The 20,054-nt window shown below is 39.6% G+C and overlaps 1 protein-coding gene across 6 annotated transcripts in view; it reads left to right on the plus strand.

The window, feature by feature from the left end:
• The window catches only part of DAB2 (DAB adaptor protein 2), a 99,702-nt gene that overhangs the window by 73,732 nt on the left and 5,916 nt on the right, over nt 1-20,054 (plus strand). For 3 of the 6 annotated variants that reach the window (XM_046671767.1, XM_046671768.1, XM_046671766.1), the window contains 10 exons: nt 4,158-4,349; nt 5,025-5,164; nt 5,870-5,968; nt 7,624-7,755; nt 8,268-8,348; nt 8,803-8,829; nt 9,514-9,567; nt 9,961-10,023; nt 14,742-15,395; nt 16,372-16,531. In XM_046671767.1, the coding sequence (XP_046527723.1) occupies nt 4,259-4,349; nt 5,025-5,164; nt 5,870-5,968; nt 7,624-7,755; nt 8,268-8,348; nt 8,803-8,829; nt 9,514-9,567; nt 9,961-10,023; nt 14,742-15,395; nt 16,372-16,531 (1,501 nt within the window). In that variant the 5' untranslated portion in view covers nt 4,158-4,258. The remainder of the gene's footprint in view (nt 1-4,157; nt 4,350-5,024; nt 5,165-5,869; nt 5,969-7,623; nt 7,756-8,267; nt 8,349-8,802; nt 8,830-9,513; nt 9,568-9,960; nt 10,024-14,741; nt 15,396-16,371; nt 16,532-20,054) is intronic. The other 3 variants (XM_046671770.1, XM_046671771.1, XM_046671772.1) reach the window with 3 other exon arrangements.

The following is a 20,054-nucleotide window of genomic DNA, read 5'->3' on the forward strand; positions in this document are numbered from 1 at the left end:
AATATTCTCTACAGAGGGATGTAAATCTGGAAGCAAGACTTCTTCCATCTACCACATGCCAAATGGTAATGTCACTTGGGCATTTGGAAAGTCTGTGATGGGGGATTTGCTCTTGAAAACTTGGGAGGAAGATGAACGTTTGTCACTCTGGTTTATGCAAACTGAATGTACACTTTCTTTCAAGAAATCTGCGACATTCCTTTATAAAGGAGTTTATCTTTGAGTCTTGGGGTCTATGGGCAGAATCTACTTTCTGGTCATTTTAAGGAGCATAGATACATTTTAAATTGTATGGCCTACACTGGAGACCTACCCTTGGCTATTGCAACCCGACATACACAGACCTTTTCTTCAGGGAATTTATACTAAAGAACTTTGTCTCTCTTGCCTCTTGTAACTGCTCACCTCCAAACAGTGAATGGAATAGTCAAAGGATGCCAAATACCTTTAAAACATTCCAGTGCCATGAAAAGTTGTACATAAGTGTCTGAAAAGAAAAGTTTTAGCTATAAAACCAAGGTGGCACCACTCACTTTAGATCCCTTCCATTTAGGCCCCAGTCTGCCAACAGTAGATTTGATACCTAGTCTTGAGTTGTGAGGTTGTGTCTTGTGTCACTTTTACGACTAAACCACATACCACCATTCCCTCTGCCAAACCCCTCAAAGCCCTTTAAATTCCTTTAAAATATTCTCTCTTTAGAATAAAATTTGCCAAATTTAATGAGCTAAATCTTTTCTTGTCAGAAATAATATTCTGCAAAAAAGTACAATATCAGACTTCGAAGATGGTCGACAAACTCTCATACTCAGAAACTTGAAAAGGCAAGGAGTCAAAAAACAAAACGTGCTCTAAAAGAAATAAGTAACAGGGGTTGGTATACAAGAGTGAAAGGCAAAGAGATTGAAGACAAGGAGGGGCAAAATATTTAAGAGTCTCACAAACAAGACAAAAAAGTCTAAATCTTTGTCCTAAATGCAAGGGGAGCCACCACAAGACTAAGCAGGAAAGCTTCCAACATTATCCTAAAATCTAGAGGAACTTGATCATTAAAAAAAAAAAAAAAATCATCCCAATTCAGCAAACACATGCCATGAACTGGAGCTTCAAAGTTGCCATGGGAGCAAAAAACATGGGGAAAAAAGGCTCATAAAAAGGTGTAGGCGTCGGATGCCTGCAGTCAGATACACCCAAAGGATAAAAAGAAAAGTAATTAGATTTGGTCAAGAGACCCATCAGCAGTTGAAGTTGACTTTCTAAGACTAGAGTTGAGATGAACAGTCCTTTGAAGGGAAGAGAATGTGAAAAGGCAGAGGCTAGGAGACCATCAGTATTAGATGTTTAATCATGAAAAGATCATGAGACGATGATCAGAGGACTACAGGGTCACAGGGAAGTGTTTTCCTTATTTGTAAGGTGAGATTCAAGCAACTTACAAAAGAAAGGGCCCACTGCAGAGAAGGTAAGGATGCAGGAGAATGAATGTCAATGTATCTCCTTAGATCAGAGCTTAGTCTCCCTCCTGATGTTGTTAATGTGAGTAAATATCTTCTTGAATTGGAATAAACTCTCTGAAATTGAGAAAATAATTACTGGAATCCTGAAATTGGAAGAGCATGCATGTGACTAGGAGATTTATCATGTCACCAGGAAACAAATCTTGGGAACCACTGAAACCAATCAAGGCATGAAAAATAGAGGTGTTGTATTAGTTTCCTACAGCTGCCATAACAAATTCCCAAAAACTAGGTGGCTTAAAACCATGGAAATTTATTCTCTCACAGTCCTGGAGGCCAGAAGCCCAAAATCAAGATGTCGGCAAGGGACATCGGCAATCCTTGATGTTCCTGCTTTTAGATACGTCAATCCAATCTCCTCCTCTGTCTTTGTGTCACCTTCTCCTTTGTGTCAAATCTCTTATGTCTCAAATCTCCCTTTACCTTTCTTTTATAAGGACGTCTGTTATGGAATTTAGGGCCCTCCCTAAATCCAGGACATCACAATTCAAGAGACTTAGTTACAATTGCAAATACCCTTTTCCCAAATAAGGCCACATTCAAAGGTTCAGGGGGTAGAATTTGGACATATCTTTCTGAGGGCCACTACAGGCATGTAACAAACATCTCTATGGCTGATATGAGGCCTCTCAGATGAGATCCATCAGTATATCATTTGAGGAACTCTGGCTAGGGCCAGACAGCCTGGTTAGACCCAAGTTCTACCACTTAGCAGCTGTGTAATTTAAAACTTCTGTGCCTTGGCTTTCCCTCTGCAAAAGTGAAATAATTATGTATCTTAACACTCATAGGATTACTATGAATTTTTTGGAGTTAATACAGGTAAAAGGCTACTGGTGCCTGGTCTCCAAAGTCTTGAGTAAGTAGGGTTTTGAATCTTCTACTGTGTAAGATGTTCACCTGTAAAGAGACCGTCTCCCTGGCTGCCTACAGTCAGGTGTCTTTGAGCAAAATTAGCTACTATATCTCCAAATGAAATAATTCAGTTAGCATTAATCATAACTAGCTTTGTGTATCATCATTTTTTGATGATTAAGACTATAAAGACAATTTAAAGACACATAGGGGGAGAGATTAAGTACTGACCTTCAGGAAAACATGTTGACACTTATGAAGCAAGCTAAGTGCAATTTAAGTTGATTGAGCAAAAACTTGAGACTTACCTTTTTTCCTTTAAATATCTAACAAATAGAGTATATCCCAAGTGGTGGACTTGGTCCTTGAATTATAAGTTAAAATCAATGGGCACTTTTTTAGTGCCATTGAGTCCATTCCGACTCCTAGTGACCCTGTGAACAGCAGGCGGAACCCTGCCTGGTCTTTTTGAGCCATCCTCTCACCTTCTGGTGCTGTATCAGACAATGTTCCACTGCTATCCATAGGGTTTTCATGGCCAATTTTTTTCAGAAGTGGGTAGCCAGGTCCTTCTTCCTAGTCTGTCTTAGTCTGGAAGCTCCACTGAAACCTGTCCGCCATGGGTGACCCTGCGGGTGTTTGAAATACGTGTGGCATAGCTTTCAGCATCACAGTAACATGCAACTACCACAATATGACAATGGACAAACGGGCAGTGTGGCTCCCTGACCGGGAAACGAACCAGGGCCACAGCAGTGAGAGCACCAAATCTTAACCACTAGACCACTAGGGCTGGCTAACTGGGTTCTATAGACACAGAATTAAGAGGGCTTTTTAGTGGGAGGAGTCTACCAGCCCATGGGTGGTCTTAACAGGATTACAAAACTATGAACAGCTTTTCTTTGCCTTTGGTCTTCAGTCCATGTAGAAAGGTAACCTTTCTCTAGCTCTCTCAGGAGCTGTGTACAAACTTTTCCTGGGAGGTGGAAGAAGCTTTGGAAATGTTAGTTCACTTCTGTGTGCTTACACTGACTCTGGGTTTCTCAGTTTTATCTACTGTGATACATGGGGAGCTTTATGAGAGCACATACCACAACTGTTTTAAGGACAATAATGCTAAATAATGTCATAAAAGTATTTATGCTCAATGAGCTGCACAATAGACACTCTGTAAAGTCATTCTTTCCCTGATATATGTGTTAATGACAAAAATGGACATCTTTTAAAGTATAGTGCTAAGATAGCCCTGGAGATCATACATAGAATCCTAACATTTTAAAAAATATTTCTCAGTAAGAATAAGATAAAATTCATAACTCTACTCTTATTACCGCCTTTATAGTCAAATGATTTTTTGAAGAACCAAAATTTATAATGCCCAATTTTAGGTGCCAGCTGCAATCTTCTCAGGCTTAACATTCAATTTACTTCTATTTTGCAATGAAACTTTATTTTTCTGTGCATGACACATTTTGATCCCCATCTTTAAAAGTAGATTTTTATGCCAAATTTCCAATACAAGCCACTCAGCTAGAAAATCATTAAATGTTACCAGATATCAATTGCTTAAAGAAGAATCTGGTAAATGCTGTCTGTCCATTTTGGAAACTACAAAGGAAACAGTCCTACCCACTCCCCTGCTTTCAGAGTTCAGTCTAATAGAGGAGAAAGAACAAAATGAGTCTGAAGAACTATACTCTGGAATCACTCATTGTAGGGCTGTTATGGCATAAAGTCTGAGTTCTCTGTGTTATGATCTCATTACGCCTCTAACTCTGCCTACAGGTGTCTGTAGTGGGTTATGTTCATTTGAGACTTCTCCATCGGGGATCGCCTGGTGTCCTAAGTGTCTGCTGGTGCTGGAGTTTGCTGTCTGCCTTCCTGCCATGTCTAACGAAGTAGAAACGAGCACAACTAATGGTCAGCCTGACCAACAGGCCGCACCAAAAGCACCGTCAAAGAAGGAAAAGAAGAAAGGTATGGAGACATCCTCTTGAGGCCAAGGAGGGGAGCTAGTGGTGGTTACCTCTGAAGAAATATGAAGTTCGGGGTAAAGTAAGAGCTGGCGCTTGCCTAGTTTCAACCTCAGCCTAATATTAAGTTCTCCTAAACAGGAAAGTTAGACTTGGCAGAGGAGATGAGTTCACTCCATGTATCATAAGACATGTCCCTGAATCCTGTGGTTGCACCAACTTGGGGCCTGCTGGGAAGCTTTCATTGCATCTTGTGCAGTTGATAAATGCAACGGTCAATTATTATATGCTTATCTTTCAGTAACCTATTAACTACTTTGCTTTACTGATGTAGCTGTTTTTCAAAAATCAAGATCTTTTCAAATATTTTTAAAAATTTTAAAAACTATAATGAAGACTATTCCCAAATCTCACTTTACATATTCCCATGTTTCCAATACTTCAGTCCACTTTGCACCTTTAAGAGTTTCTCTCCACCCCAATGCCGTACACAGTATTATAGAGCATGATTTAACTGAAAGGAAGTAAGAATAAAGATAGAATATTGCATATTTGATCAATTGTAGGATAATCAAGATTTATACTACACAGATTTTGAGATTCGGGAGCAAATTTGGTCATTTGGGCTGATACTTAAATACATTTATAAATTTTATCCTATATTTCTTCCTTTTCTCAGGCTCTGAAAAGACAGATGAGTATCTCTTGGCCAGATTCAAAGGTGATGGTGTAAAATACAAGGCCAAGCTAATTGGCATTGATGATGTGCCAGATGCAAGAGGGGATAAAATGAGCCAAGATTCTATGATGAAACTCAAGGTAAAAGGGGACAGCATGGTTTGTCTCTATCTTAAGCAAATGTCCAACACAGAAAATTGTGTTAGGAGTTTGTATTTGCCCATATCTCAATTATTTGAAAGAGAAACTTTTCTAATCACAAATTTGATCTGGCGATGCCTCATTTTATGAGAAGCCATGAGTCTACGTATTTTGAGTGCTGTTCTAGAGACCTGATTTAATCAAATATAGCAAGACTCTAGATGCTTTTCCCTGGGGGCAGATCAAACTTTAGACACTGGAAATATTCAGGTAAAATTCAGGGCTCTCCTTGGAAACTGATGTTATTTAGTGTTAGCCCTTTAGTTTTTTGAATTTTTAAATTCTAGCACTGTCGCTATGTTATGTGAAACTAATTAAATAAATTATACTTGTTAAATAAGGCATCTTTGAAGGATCATTTTTGAAGGAACATCTTTGAAGATCTTCTAGTCCGGTCTTCTTGTCTTTACCAATGACTGAGGCCAAGAGAATTAGAATGACTTGTCCAAGTTCACATAGCTAACTAACGGTGTCCTAGCTCAACGTCATCTATTCTATCCTGCTGTCTCTTATGAAAGGTGCCTAATCCTTTCATAGATGGTAAACCAAGCTGAAAATAAAGCCAACTGTCTCTTAAACTTTTAGTATCAGGAGCATTGTAGCGTACTTTTAACTCGATTTTTCTTCTTTTCCCAACGTCATCAGGGAATGGCGGCAGCTGGTCGATCTCAGGGTCAACACAAACAAAGGATCTGGGTCAACATTTCCCTTTCTGGGATAAAAATAATTGATGAGAAAACTGGGGTAAGAATTCACTTTCACTAATACTTTTCTGACCACCCGAGTCTGACAAACAATTTGTGACTTAAATTTCAGCTCCCTTTCTTCCTTTTTGGAATGCTGTAGGAAAAATAAAAAACAGCATTTGTTATTTCTCCACAAGTAACAGGCAGAAAACAGACAGGGTAGGAGGTGAGTCAAGATACTTTATTTTGAAATTCACTTCCTATAATAGAAGCGAACCTCAACTCTAGAAATCCAAATATGCTGTAAATACCTCTTGGGTATTTTTTTGGACCCCAGGTACACAGAACTAGATTAATCTCAACCCCTGGTTTGTGATGTTACCATAGATCTGTGCATGGGTCTTATTTTAATATATTGATCACGTGCAAACTCCCTGGCTCACCCAAAGCTAGAATATCACCTGGAACACATCTACCATTTTTTGTCTTCTCTCTTTTCCCTTCCTCCTCCCCCCACAGATATAACTCCGCTTTTTTTTGTGGTTGCTGTTGCTCTATCCCATATGAGCAGTCTTGCTTATTTTAGGGTTTTTTTTTTTTTTTGAGCCTTATCAAAGCGTTATTTACTTCAAGTCTTCTGGGACTTTTTTTTCTGTACTTAACATAACATCATAATATTCATCCACTTAAAAGGTCCTCTGCAACTCATTTTCATTGCTGTGGAACACTCTTTTGTACCAAGGTGCTATGGGAAGACCTCCAGTTGCTATTCATGCCTTCCTAGACATACCCATTATCTAATATGCAACATCCATTGATCAAACTGAGGGCCCTGGAACCCTGGTCCATGCTCACTCACCCTGCTGGCCCTCATGCACTGCTATCTCCATTCTCCCTCACCTCTCAAGTCTTATTTTCCCAAGCCCATCAGAGAATGGTGACGTTTCCCTCACAAGCATGCTCTTGCTCCCCAAACCTTCTACGCTCCCCAATATAAACTTTTCAGTAGCCTTAGGCATTTGGAAACAAAAGCTAAGATTCATTCTGACCCCTACAAATATCCCTGAAGAGTTGAGCCCTGCTATCTGCTTGAAAAGACCAAAAGAGAGAGGGCAGAGGCATAGAGCGAAGGCACAACTAGACCAGTAACCCCCCGCCACATGGAACTCCTGCATGAAGACGTGGACATCTGTGTGAGGTGGAGGAGGACTTGATGACAGCATGTGTTAACTTCCAGAATGTACTGGGTGTTCTTGTTCCAATAATACTTGGAGTGTTTCTCTGGCCACTCTGAGCCACCGTCCAAGGATCCCCATGAACACACCTCTAGCTTAGTTATGATGTTCACTTGAGTTTGTCTTTAGATTGGGAAAATAAACCTACTTAGAATGGCTTAGGGATTATATGCCCCATCTGTGCTTTGGAAATTCTTGGCCTCCTAATCCTCAGTCCTTCATGGCATCACATCTTTGGGATAGAGAGGATCAAGTATCAATATCTGAAGAAGGAGCATTCTTCCCACTTTTGCTTTCTAGTCTGGAGCCCTTCCTAGCAAAGATAAATGTAGCTCTAGCCTTCAACCAGAGGCAAAAAATTCTTTCTTCAAATATTTTAGCCTCTTTATATATGCCGAGGTATCCGATGCTTAGTCTTGCCAGCCAGCAGGTAGATTCTAGTTTGCTCAATAAATCATTTTGTAAGTTCCTTTTGCAGGTAATAGAGCACGAACATCCAGTAAATAAGATTTCTTTCATTGCGCGTGATGTGACAGACAACCGGGCATTCGGTTATGTGTGTGGAGGAGAAGGCCAGCATCAGTTTTTTGCCATAAAAACAGGGCAACAGGTAAGCTCTAAGCCTTGAGGTATACCGGAGGGGGGACTTATCCTCAGTTGAGCCTAAGAGTGTCTGTCACTCAACTAGAGATCTTGCTGGAAACAATTGGTTGTAGAAGGACTAGACAATGATTCAAAAGATGACTACCTTTATTGGTCTAAGGAAGCTTTTTTAAATGTCACTGATACCCATGTAGTGTGCAGTACAAGGATTGTTAGAATGGACTTTCTCTTAACGTCAATGCTGATTTTAGAACAATAGTGAATTATTCCCAGAAATCTTGAAGGGATTTGGAAAATTATCATGATATTTCTTGTTTTGTCTAAATACTTATTAACCCTGCTGTACTTTATATACCTTGGGGTGGGGATGGGGGTGGTGGTGATCCCCCATAAACCAGGGAGGGTAGTAAGGTGCTTTAAGAGAAAGGGAGAAAATTATACTAATCAGAACTAATGGGGGGCAGAGGGAAGAAAACAGTAAGATTAAAATACTGATAAAGATGCTTTCTCTTGCTTTAGGCCGAGCCATTAGTCGTTGATCTTAAAGACCTTTTTCAAGTAATCTATAATGTAAAGAAAAAGGAAGAAGAAAAGAAAAAGGCAAGTACTGCCCAGTACAGGCTCTATTAAACTTAAGACTATATTCAGGACTCTGGTTGAACATTATGTAAACATATGGCCTGTCTGGAGAGTTGGCTTCTATGTGGCTCTTCAAAGTACAGAAAGTATAGAAATGTATTGTCTGTTCTTCCCAATAGGCCAATGGATGGATGTTATAGTTAGGCCCTTCTGACTTCTAGTCCCTGACTCTTGTCTTTTCTCCCTACAAACTTCATGTTGACTCCAAAGACTAAGCAGGACTGCCAAGTTTAAGTCCGGTAACTCTATTCAAATCCAGTATTGATATGTAAAGGGAAGGGAAATGTAGAGCAGAAATAATATGCAAGATTCTCTCTTGCTTTATGTCTGTGGGCCCATAGGTGTATTTGTTCTTATGTTTAACTCCTTTTAACTATAATTGCTAAGATCACTGAATTTCTGTCTCTCTTTTTAGATGGAAGAAGCCAACAAAGCAGTAGAGGTAAAACTTCATCTTTATTATTATTCATTTTTTATTGGAGTAACACTGTATAAATTTCAGGTGTACACCATTATATTTCACCTTCCGTATAGATACGTTGTGTTCCCCTCCAAGAGTCTCATTTCCATCCATCACTGTATACATGTGCCCCTTTACCCCTTTCACTCCTCCTTTGCCCCCCTCCTTCCCCTCTGGTAACCCCCAGTCCGTTCTCTGTATCTATGTGTTTGTTTGTTTGTTTATCTGCCACATGAGTGAAATCATATATTTGTCTTTCTCTGTCTGACTTATTTCACTTAGCGTAATACCCTCCAGGTCCATGCACGTTGCTGCAAATGGCAAGATTTCATCATTTTTTATAGCTGAGTAGTATTTCATTGTATATACATCGCACATCTTCTTTATCCATTCATCTGTCAATGGACATTTAGGTTGTTAAAAACCATATCTTTGCTTCTTGTGAATTGTGTGTGTGATATGTTTAAGTCCTTGTTTGCTACCGACCCAAACATGTTCCCCCCCTAGCATATTACTAGATGTTCATGACCCCTCTGGTCATAGAAGATGTACAGTTGAATGATTAGTGCCAAAATCATAACTGAAGAGCCAGCCAATACAGTAGGAAATTAAATTTTGTAGAGAAAACTCACCAACTAAACTCTTAAATATTTGCCATCTTTCCAGAATGGGAGCGAGTCCCTAATGAGTCTTGATGACCAAGCTAACAAACTGAAATTGGTATGTATGTGATTTGTTATAATTCTTACTTACCTAAACATGGGTTTTACTTCCTATAGATGTTACTAATACCAAATCTATGAAAAACCAATTTCAGGAACTACTTCTATAAACATTAGTATAACATTTATGTCAATATACAATGATCTTTTTAGTAAACACATCTGAATCCAATCCAAATATTTTATAAGAGTGTGGACCAGATGGATTTGTTTGGGGATATGTCTACACTTCCTGACCTAAATAGCCTAATATCGAATCTATATTAATTGAATGAAAATCCAATTGTGACAAATATTTTCCTAAACTGTAGTTTAGGAAATGATTACGACAATATACAAAGTAATCTTTTTTAGAAGACACATCTGAATCTAATTCAAATACTTTTTTAAGGGTGTTGACCAGATGGATTTGTTTGGGGACATGTCTACACCTCCTGACCTAAATAGTCCAACAGTAAGTGTCTGTTTTTAAATTTGCAATGTAATGGAAATGACATCTATAAATCAAATTGGCAATTGATCAGAAATCTTGAGCATCACATTGAAACTTGGAAGGTGACTGCTGATTTTTCTGCATAAAGTATAAATGGCTACTAGAAAAAATTTGCATCTTAAGTCATCATGGGAACCTCTATAAGCACAAATTGAGATATATTAATATTGCTTAAAGGTTAAATCTGAGCAATGGGTCAGGCAATGTAGTCCTTGGTATTTCTTAGGATCAGGAGGAGCTGAATATAATCCTTGGCACAAGCCTACTTGAAGAAAGTCTGCTTGTTACATGATTAATTGCAAAGCCTCCTGGCCTCTCCATGTTTTTTTCTATTCTTTCTACTGCAATTTACCGGCATAATTGGTGTAAAGTAAGACTTAAAACAAGCAAGAGGCACAGTTATGTTTAATCAAGGCCTGTTGTGGAAAAAGTTGCTCATTCTTTACGGGATATTGAGGTGTATCAAGTCTTCTTGATATTGATTAATCATAACAACTCTGAGAATGGAGCAATATTTTCCTTTACGGAGAAGGAAATGGTGCTTCAGAAGCAAAACTCATTTACCCAGAAAGAGGTCCAGATTCAGGACTTAAGCCTCGGTCTCAGACTTTCCGAAACAAGCCTCAAGTGAAATTACTCATGTAATTTTGAATGACTTCCTAAAATTTCTACTATTTGTTTAACAATTTCTTGAGTACCTGCTCTCTGCAGGGCACAGAAGAAAGTCAGGTGCACAATGTCAATGACATCATGGAGTTTACCGTCTAGCAGTGAGAGCAACTTTAAAACTAATCACAATGTCTGTTAGTTGATGTTAATTGTGGAGTATTTATCTCGTTTGGAGGCTCAGATAATGCCTCTGAGTATGTGAGTTCCTGGACTTGAACATAAAAAATGAGAAAGCAATAACTAGACAAAAGGGGCATAAGTCTAGAATAATGGAGAGAATGTCTATGTAGGAGTCCTTATATCAGGGAATTATAGAGCAAGCCTGTATGACCAGGAAGGACTTAGGAATTAAAGCAGAAGCAGATTGAGGACTAAGTAAGAGTCTCACTTGCCAGAGTATTGCAGAGAACTCCAGGTCTGTGAAATTTCACATAAAATGCCCAGGCCCATTGAGATGGGGAGGAGCAGGGGCTGCATACATTGTTCTCTGTCCCCAGCACTCTAACGTTCACAACACATAACAGCCTTCCAGAGGCCCTAGAAAGGCTGCACTGGAGAAGCCTGTTTAATCTTCTTTTAAGCAGGGGGTCCTAACTCACTTGTCTATAGAACCTTTCATTCTTCCCAATTTTTGTTACCCTTCTAAGGATAAACTTATTGAAATACTGGATTAGATCATCCTGAAAGGTCCATCCTAACTCTAAGGTCCTTTTGATTCCGAGGCAACTTAGCCCTTCCTCCATAGTAGCTCCCTTCCCAAAGTAAATTGATAGCTGAGCAACCTACTTTCCAAATTTAAGTACCATTCAAACAAGGATATTGAAAGAGATCAAAGCACTCAAGCTAGGAAGTAGAATTCCAGTGGGATAAGCAAGGAAGCACTGACCGTTTAATCTGCTCTGTAAACTTCTAGAAGGTTCTCAAGAAGAAAATGAAAAACAACTTGAGTAATCCTGAGTCCCATTTATGTTAGACTCCCTGCATTCTAAGAATTTTTGATTTGTAGAAATAAAATGCAAGTTTTATTTAAACTGACAATAAAGTAACAAATACCATCAAAGTAGATAGCATCTGATAAGTAAGAGAATGCCAGCAGCGCTAATTATGTGCTGATTAGACTTTGCCAACGTGTTCTTACATATTGACTCCATGTTCATAGGTCAAAAAATAGGTTTATCTCTACTTCTTTAACAATATTCAAATCTTACAACAATTGCTGTGGAAGACAGGAAAAGAGGAAGAAATTTCAATTACCTAGACTTTATTAGTGGTTCCCTGACTTATCTGGGAGTAGTTTCATGCATTTCGAATAAAACTCACCTTGAAAACGAAATGGCACCCCTTAGAATGTAATTTTTATTGGAAAACCACTTGAGCAATATTCTTCCATGCTGTGTCTCAAAAAAAAAGAAAAAGAAAAGAAAAGGAAAAACAAACAAACAAAAAGACATGCTGTCTAACTTTAAAAATGTGGCCACTTGAAAGTACAGTCAGTATGAGAAGAACATAAGCTGTGGGCCCCATCAAGGAGGTTAAATCTGGTATAGGGAGGGGATCAGGGCACAAGACACAGTATCATGAATACATAGGATGCCATGAGTGGGCACAGGTGACTGAAACAGAAGGGTCAATGGGAAAAGGCTATGTAAAGAATCTGAACTTTAGTTGGGTCTTTGAAGTGTTTAGGAAGATGGAGAGTAGTTAGGATAGAAAGAAACTGGGTCCTGTTGTGGATCATTTTGAAAATCTGGCTAACAAAGCTTATTTTAATATAGGGAGTAGCAGGAAGCCACCAGCGGCTTTGGGTAGGACAGTCCAGGATCTGGCAGGCTGGAATGGCCAGGTGAGATTAGCTCCCTGGAGAAGAGCTAGGCCATGGAACTCAGTATTTAAACCTCGTCTTTGTACAGACACCTTTTTCATTGCTTGCCCGCCCCTCTTCCTGGAGCTCCTAAGAGCAGAGACTGTGTTTCACTTTCCTGTTGCCAGTGCTGTGTCTCTCAGGTGCTCAAATGATGGCTGAGTGGATGCAGTGTTGACGTTCCAACAAAGAATTAATGAAGCTCTGACCTAGGGGGTAAATCTTTCAATTGTAGTCTATGAACTCGACTCTTAATTTTGGATTAACAACAAACCCAACCTGAGGCGAGCCTTATACATTTTACTTATAGGGTGACTATTCAGAAGTCTAACATTGTGGCTCCTGTTTGGTGTCCTAAGAACTCCTTCTGAAGTATTTGAAAAGGAGAACACTACCAGCTGTGAATACCCAACTGTTCTAACCCAGAGGTGGCTCATAATAAATAAATAAATATTGAAATCACAAGCTTTTGTAATACATTTTGTCCTCCTTTTTGATTGTTAAAGATCCCTACATTGAGATCTTCCAATCCATTTCTTTGATTTAAAAAAATTTTTTTTTTAATTATAAGCTCTTTCTTCTGACAAATTCTTCTGGTTATAAAGTGAAAACCTAGCTTTTAAAAATTGTGTTTTTATACCTTACTGTAAAGGAAGCCAAGAGACAGAATACTATTTAGGTCTGATTTAGTACCTAAACTTTCCAAGAATTTGTTCTTTTTTCTTACAGCCAAGGAGGCCCATTCAGGCCCCCTTTTTACTTACTAGTTTGCGAATTTCATATTCCCTTGAGGTTGCTTCATCCCAATGATCAACAATATTTAGTAATCTGCTCAAGATAATGCTACACTTCTCCCATTTCAGCTAGGCGTTTCTTATTGTTTATATATATATTGTTTATATTGTTTATATTGTTTCTTATTGTAATATATATAATGGCTAGCATAGTTAAGTAATTAATGAATCAAAGGTGGTCATAAGGAACGTCTGCCAGAGCTCTATCCCAGGGGGAGTCCTTGTTAGTTATGTCATTGACCTGAATAGAGACATGTCAGATTTATCAAATTTGCTGCTTTTATGCTAAGAAGGATGTCTTATCTAACAACTGAGAACCCAAGTAATTAACATCCCAGAAAAATGATAGAGAAGGAATAGAATTTGTAGAGTTATGCATTTGATTTGTCTTTCAAATTGACTCTTAAATCCACATCTCCACCTTACACATAAAGATTATATTTATACATAAATTAAAGATTAGTTGACTTTATCCACTAAATAGATGATTGTTGTCACAATACAGACAACTCTAAGTTAAGTTATGAAAAGATGTACAAATACGAGAGGTTAATGGGATATTTCGTGTTAGATTATATCAGTGTTTCAAGTATCACTTTCTTAGAAGGACATGGACAAAAGGATATGTCCAGAGGAGAGAGTAGGATGATGAGGATGAGAGATCCAACTTGACTAGCATCATCAACAAGATCCTTAAATATTTAAAGAGGCGTACCTGACAGGCTGTGATGTAAGGGGAAAATGCCTCCCCCCTACCTCAGAGAAAAGACCAGTTATAGGGAAATATATTTGACCTGAAACTTCATTACAACCAGAACTATAAAATATGAAAGTAGTAGTGAATGAATTCACTTATTTAGAGAGGTGATGCTATATAACTCTGGGGGCATAGTAGAAAGGACTGTACATCAGTCAGGTAGGAAGCTGAGTTAGGTCATTTCTTACTTTTGAGCTCAATATACTTAGGTAATCACTTAGAATGACTTGCAATCAATTCCCGTTAAGACTCTCAAAGGCATAAATCGAAACTGATGATCAGGAACTCAGTCAGTCTGTAAGGGTGAGTGGACATCTGAATACAATAAACAACAGTACGATTTCATTTAATGAAGTGCCAATAAAGTTGAGACTTAAATAAAAGGAAACGGGGTGGGGGAGGGACGGGGAGAACCTTTTCTACAACTGGTAAATGCACTCAGGGAGGTGATGGGAGGAGGTAATGGTCAACCAGTTTGTCAAGACCAAAATCTAATGGCAATTTTGATAATCCTGATCATTTTGTGTTAGCTTTCTCATTTGAAGTCACAACATGGACTAACACTTTCTTTTTTTTTTTTTCTTTCCAAATGTGATAGGAAAGCAAAGATATCCTGTTAGTGGATCTAAACTCTGAAATCGACAACAATCAGAAATCTTTAAGAGATGATTCATTCTTAACAAATGGCATCACCTCCTGCTCTCTTCCTCGACCAAAGCCTCAGGCATCTTTCTTGCCTGAAAATGCCTTTTCTGCCAATCTCAACTTCTTTCCCACCCCTAATCCTGATCCTTTCCGTGACGATCCTTTTGCACAGCCAGATCAATCGACACCTTCTTCGTTTGATTCTCTCAAATCTCCAGATCAGAAGAAAGAGAATTTGAGTAGCTTGTCTACTCCACTGAGTAATGGGTCCCTGAATGGGGATGTTGATTACTTTGGTCAGCAATTTGACCAAATCTCTAACCGGACTGGCAAACAGGAAGCTCAGGCAGACCCATGGCCCCTTTCAAGTACGCAAACACAACCAGCAGTGAGAACTCAAAATGGGGTTTCTGAAAGAGAACAGAACGGCTTCCATTTCAAATCCTCCCCGAACCCTTTTGTGGGAAGCCCTCCCAAAGGACTGTCTGTACCGAATGGCGTAAAGCAGGACTTGGAAAGCTCTGTCCAGTCCTCACCACCTGACTCCATAGCCATTATCCCACCTCCACAAAGTGCCAAACCAGGAAGAGGCAGAAGGACTGCTAAGGTGAATTGTCTTCTCCACATATCCATTGGCAGAATGCATGTTCGGTACCAAAGGGTGGTGTGATGTAAGCTCTCTTTCCTGCTGCTCTCGTAGTTTCCCGTGTGGCTGTAAAATAGAAGGTGGGATAAGGCACATCATTCTCCAGGAATACCGTTCTCTAATCACCACCCTTTTTAAGCTTCGCGCTCAGCAGTGTTTGTCACACTGTGCTTTCCTTTTGCATGTCTTGTCACTTATTGTTAACTAAACACAAGTTTTTCCATTTTTAATGCTGCTATGCTTCTGTACCTCTGGTAAGTTTGATCATCATGTTCTGGGAGGGGAGGGCAAGGGTTCTTATGATTCCTTTTGTACCTTCCCCACACTAACACACACCTCCACATGCCCTTCATATTGTGTTAATGTCCAAGGTGGTGGTGTAAAATTCTTGAGTTTGTCGCCTGTATTAAATGCTGACTAAATAATCCATTGTCTTAAAAGAAGCATATATTTACTGTTACCACTTCATTCAAAAACAATTAAACTGTGGTATCTATAAGTATCTTTTTAAAAATATAATTGGAATATGCAGGCTAGCATAATGATTAGACAACTGTATCATCTTTATACAGACTGATTTAAATCCAGTAGAATGATCAAAATTATTTAGGCTACTTATTTATAGTTGTCCTTTCTTTCCCAGCTTCAAGCTTTCAGCTGATAAGGAGACCAGACAAATACAAATGTGTAAAAAAAGCAAAACAGATTTTACTTTGAGTCCTCTGTTGCATCAGTCATCAAGACCCAATATTGTGTCCATTGAGGGATCTGTATCTTTGTGCGTGTGTTTTTTTGGGTTTTTGTAGTCGTTTATCAGTACTAGGAAAAAGTTTTTCTTTCTGTGCTTCCTGAATTTGAGGTACAGAGTAGGAGACAGACTAATGCTGGGTTGCACTGTTTCTGAGTAACTCTTCCGTCTCCCTCTCTGCCCTGTTAGTCTCCAGCAAAAGATTTGCTTGCATCAGACATCTTTGCTCCTCCCGTCTCAGAACCTCCAGGCCAGACATCACCTACCGGACAATCTGCAACCCAGACCAATCCTCTGGATCTCTTCAAAAGAAGTGCTTCTACCCCAGTGGGGCCCCTTGCGGGTCTAGGTAGGTCCCTAGAGATCAAGTTAGGTTTGGCTCTGCTACTTTCACTCATAAGATGATAATGCATAGCAGGAGGGCACTTCATATCCATAGAGGTCCCAGCCACATAAGATCTGAGCATCCTGGGAGGTCTTTCACCCACTTCTTACTTCTGTACAAGCCCAGCCTCATTTGATACTCTTGACTTGGAACTCAGATTTGGCTCCTTGAGTTGGCATGTGTGAAGAAATCCATTTTCAATATTGCACTTACCTGAGCCAACTGGTAATGGCTTACTGAAAACAGTTGTAAGGAATTCTGAAGCTCAGACCAGCTTCATTAGAGAAACAGGTTGAGATGAGAGAGGCTTGTCTATCATCTCTATTGGAAAAAGTAGCAATATGCAGGTCTTCCATGTGATTTGCCATTACTAGATTGAAGCTCTGTCATCTGTTAACTGATATCCCTCTTGGAAGGGATATATACCTCAAGAGGGATATAAGTTAAGTCTAAAGCAAGTGTAAGTCATAGAATGAAAAGTCCTGGGTTCTGAGCCCAGCTCTGTTCCTAGGCACATAGTGAGTAGGGGACAGGCATCCTGATCGGTATCTGAGTACTTAAGCCTTAGCAACTCCTTGCCAATATTTTGGCTAGCTGAGTGTCTTAATAGGTTAGAAGATAAGAACTAGAAACCTAAAGTTGGAAAGAGCAGAGAGATAAAGAGAGAAATTTTATCAGATACCCAGGATGTGCTGGTGCTGTCGTTCATAAATCTATCATTAGATCTTGTGGACCACTGAGCCACTCTGTGGCAGGACAGTGTGGATGGCCACTGGTTGAGGGCTGGCCCTGCCACTCTTCACCCACTGCCTCCAGTTCTTTTCTGCCTCCATGGCACAGTCTTCAGAAACCTCGACAATAGTCTTTGCTGTCCTGCTGGGGATTCGCTTTGTTTTTCTGCTTCTTGGCAATTCTACAAGCTCCAAATAGACTCCATCTTGGGAGGAAGTTGGGGGCGCTATTGATGAAGAGGGACTCTCTTCCCAATTGTGTAAAATTTGACCAGGCATCTTGGCTTTCCCTGTCTCGTGCTGAGTCAGTTATCAGGACTCTTTTTTTTTTTTCTTTGCTGTTATCCTGCAAAGGAAAATATTTTGATTCTGTCCTATTAAATCTGTTTAATCGTTATCTGGAGTACGGTGGCAAGAGTGGGGTTGTTACCCAACTGCTGACTAGCTGAAATCCATGCAGGTGTGAGAAGCCAAATTGTTCCAGGTCTCTGCTTGCACTTATACCATCAAGAGACTCTCCCAAGCACTTCGTGGCTCTGGGGGCTTCCCCTCTCTGCGTGGCCATTTTTGCTGCACTCCCAAGTGGAGCAAGTTGGGGCTTTTCCTTGCAGAAGGGCAGAGAGCTTGCATGCAGTGCCTGCAACTAGATCACATTACAGAGCTTTGTAGTCTAATATCAATGCCCCGAAGAATTTTTTCAGCCAATATTTAACAAGTCAGCCTGAAAATACAGCTGGACCCTATAACTGTTAATTTATTCAGACGAAGTGAAGCTTTTTGGCGAGGTGCCCCCGTTGAGGCCTTGGGGTATACAACTGCGGAATACTGATGATTCTTCCAAGTTTGGACATGGGACTCAAACTGAGCTCTACAGTATAGGCCCTGTCCAGTTGCAGGCATCCTCAGCCAAACCATGGAAGGTTGTAGGTCTGGCTTCCGCTAGACCCAGCTGGAGGACAGTTTCCTCTGGAGAACTGGGGGTGGGGAGATGGTATTGTAGAAAGCAGAGCCTTCAGCTTTGACTAGCTACCCTGTGTTTTAATGTAGCATCAGAAAGTAATAAAATTAACTTTTTATGCCCACACTCTCTTTTTCCTTACCTCTTGCCTCTACTTCCTTCAGTAGGGCCTTAAATATCTTAGAAATACATGCATGGAATCTGGTGGATGGGAATGAAGGCTGGCATAAGTATATGCCTGGAAAGCCTTTAATTCCTGACAAATATAATATTTTTCTCTTTTACCACCATTCCCACTAATACCATCTATGGCTAAAGCCACACATTTTCCTGAGGGAAGGCAAGTCATCCAACGTGAAAGATGACAAAATTCTTCTCAATTTGCACATCCAATTGGTGTAAATTATTAGTGAGTGACTCTGGCTTTGGTTAATAACATTTAAGTAAATTTGTTTTGAAAGGCTAGCAATAACTTTGTTCAAACTAACCCACTTTTAGAAGCCTGTATTACAGAATCTAAGAGAACTTTTCCCTTGATTAGTTGTGAAAGGAATATGCATAATTTTTAGTGTAAATGCAGCCTATTTTCTGTGTCTGTAAAAGAAGTATTTGTATTAACATTACATTAAAATAAAAACAGTCCTGTCCCTTGATGCCAAGGAGACAGAACAGGAGGATAGGGTGCTAGATTCGGAGCCAGTGTGCCTGAGTTTTACTCTCTACAACAACAGACTGTGACTTCCCCACTTTTAATAATTAATATTCTTGTAGCTAGTTCCCTCCCCTCAAATATAAGCATGTTAATTTGATAAGATGACCTTTTCTGAAACCCACCACTCTCCGTGAGCACACAAATGTGTTCATGGCCAGATGGCTAGCATTCGTGTTGATAGAGTTGAGTTAAGCAACATCTATCTCCAATACTAAGAAAATGCAAGATAGACTATCTTGCTACATCAGCCCCTGAAGATCATTTTCAAAATATTTCTCACTCTGGAAACAAAAACATTCCTAACCTAAGTTGGAAGGCCTTTTTGCAGTTTGGTTAGAAAACTTTTATAACTAAAGAATCCTCTGCTCCAAAGCTCAAAGCAAGTAGGTTTTGAGAGCAGAGCATCATTCGTGAATAGGTTTGAGGCTGTATTTAGGTTTTCTGTTAGTGGTGATGGCTTGACTAGGTCATTAATACACTTGGGAAGAGGCAGGAGAGAAGATGCCCTGCGTATCAGAACAAGATGTGAGGAATGAGAGGGGCAAACAGTGGAGAGACATGGATTTTAGTGATCTAACTAATTCCTAATCAACATGGCAAGGATGCAGGAGATGGAGCCACTGCCCCCGCAAAGATCAGATGCTCAGACACAGGCAGTTAGTACCTTGGAAGGTTTTTTTTTGCTTGACATTGTTTTCTCTCCTTCCCTTCCTCTTAAATACTCTGTCCCAACTTCTGGCAAGGTTTAGTGAGTGACACACAGCAGGAAGCCCTTTTATTTGAAACAGCTCTCCCAGGATAACCAGCCTTTCCTCAAGTTTTATATATAAAAGTGTAAGTAGTTTTACTATCTTAGCATCGACCAAATTTTATCATCCTTTTATATAGCTGTGTCAACCTTGGCAGCATTTAAAAGCAAAGAAACTTTGAAATGGTTTCTTTGGGATGCAAGCATGTTGAGGGCTAATGCACAAGCGTCATAGCTGGTTTCCGTAAGACTCCAGACGTGAGCCAGCTGCCAAATGAAAAGATCGAATCAATGATGAAGAGTGCCCAATGGATTATCTTAATTAACTACTTCATAAT

Source organism: Equus quagga, chromosome 9 (assembly GCF_021613505.1).
Source record: "Equus quagga isolate Etosha38 chromosome 9, UCLA_HA_Equagga_1.0, whole genome shotgun sequence".
NCBI lineage: Eukaryota > Metazoa > Chordata > Mammalia > Perissodactyla > Equidae > Equus > Equus quagga.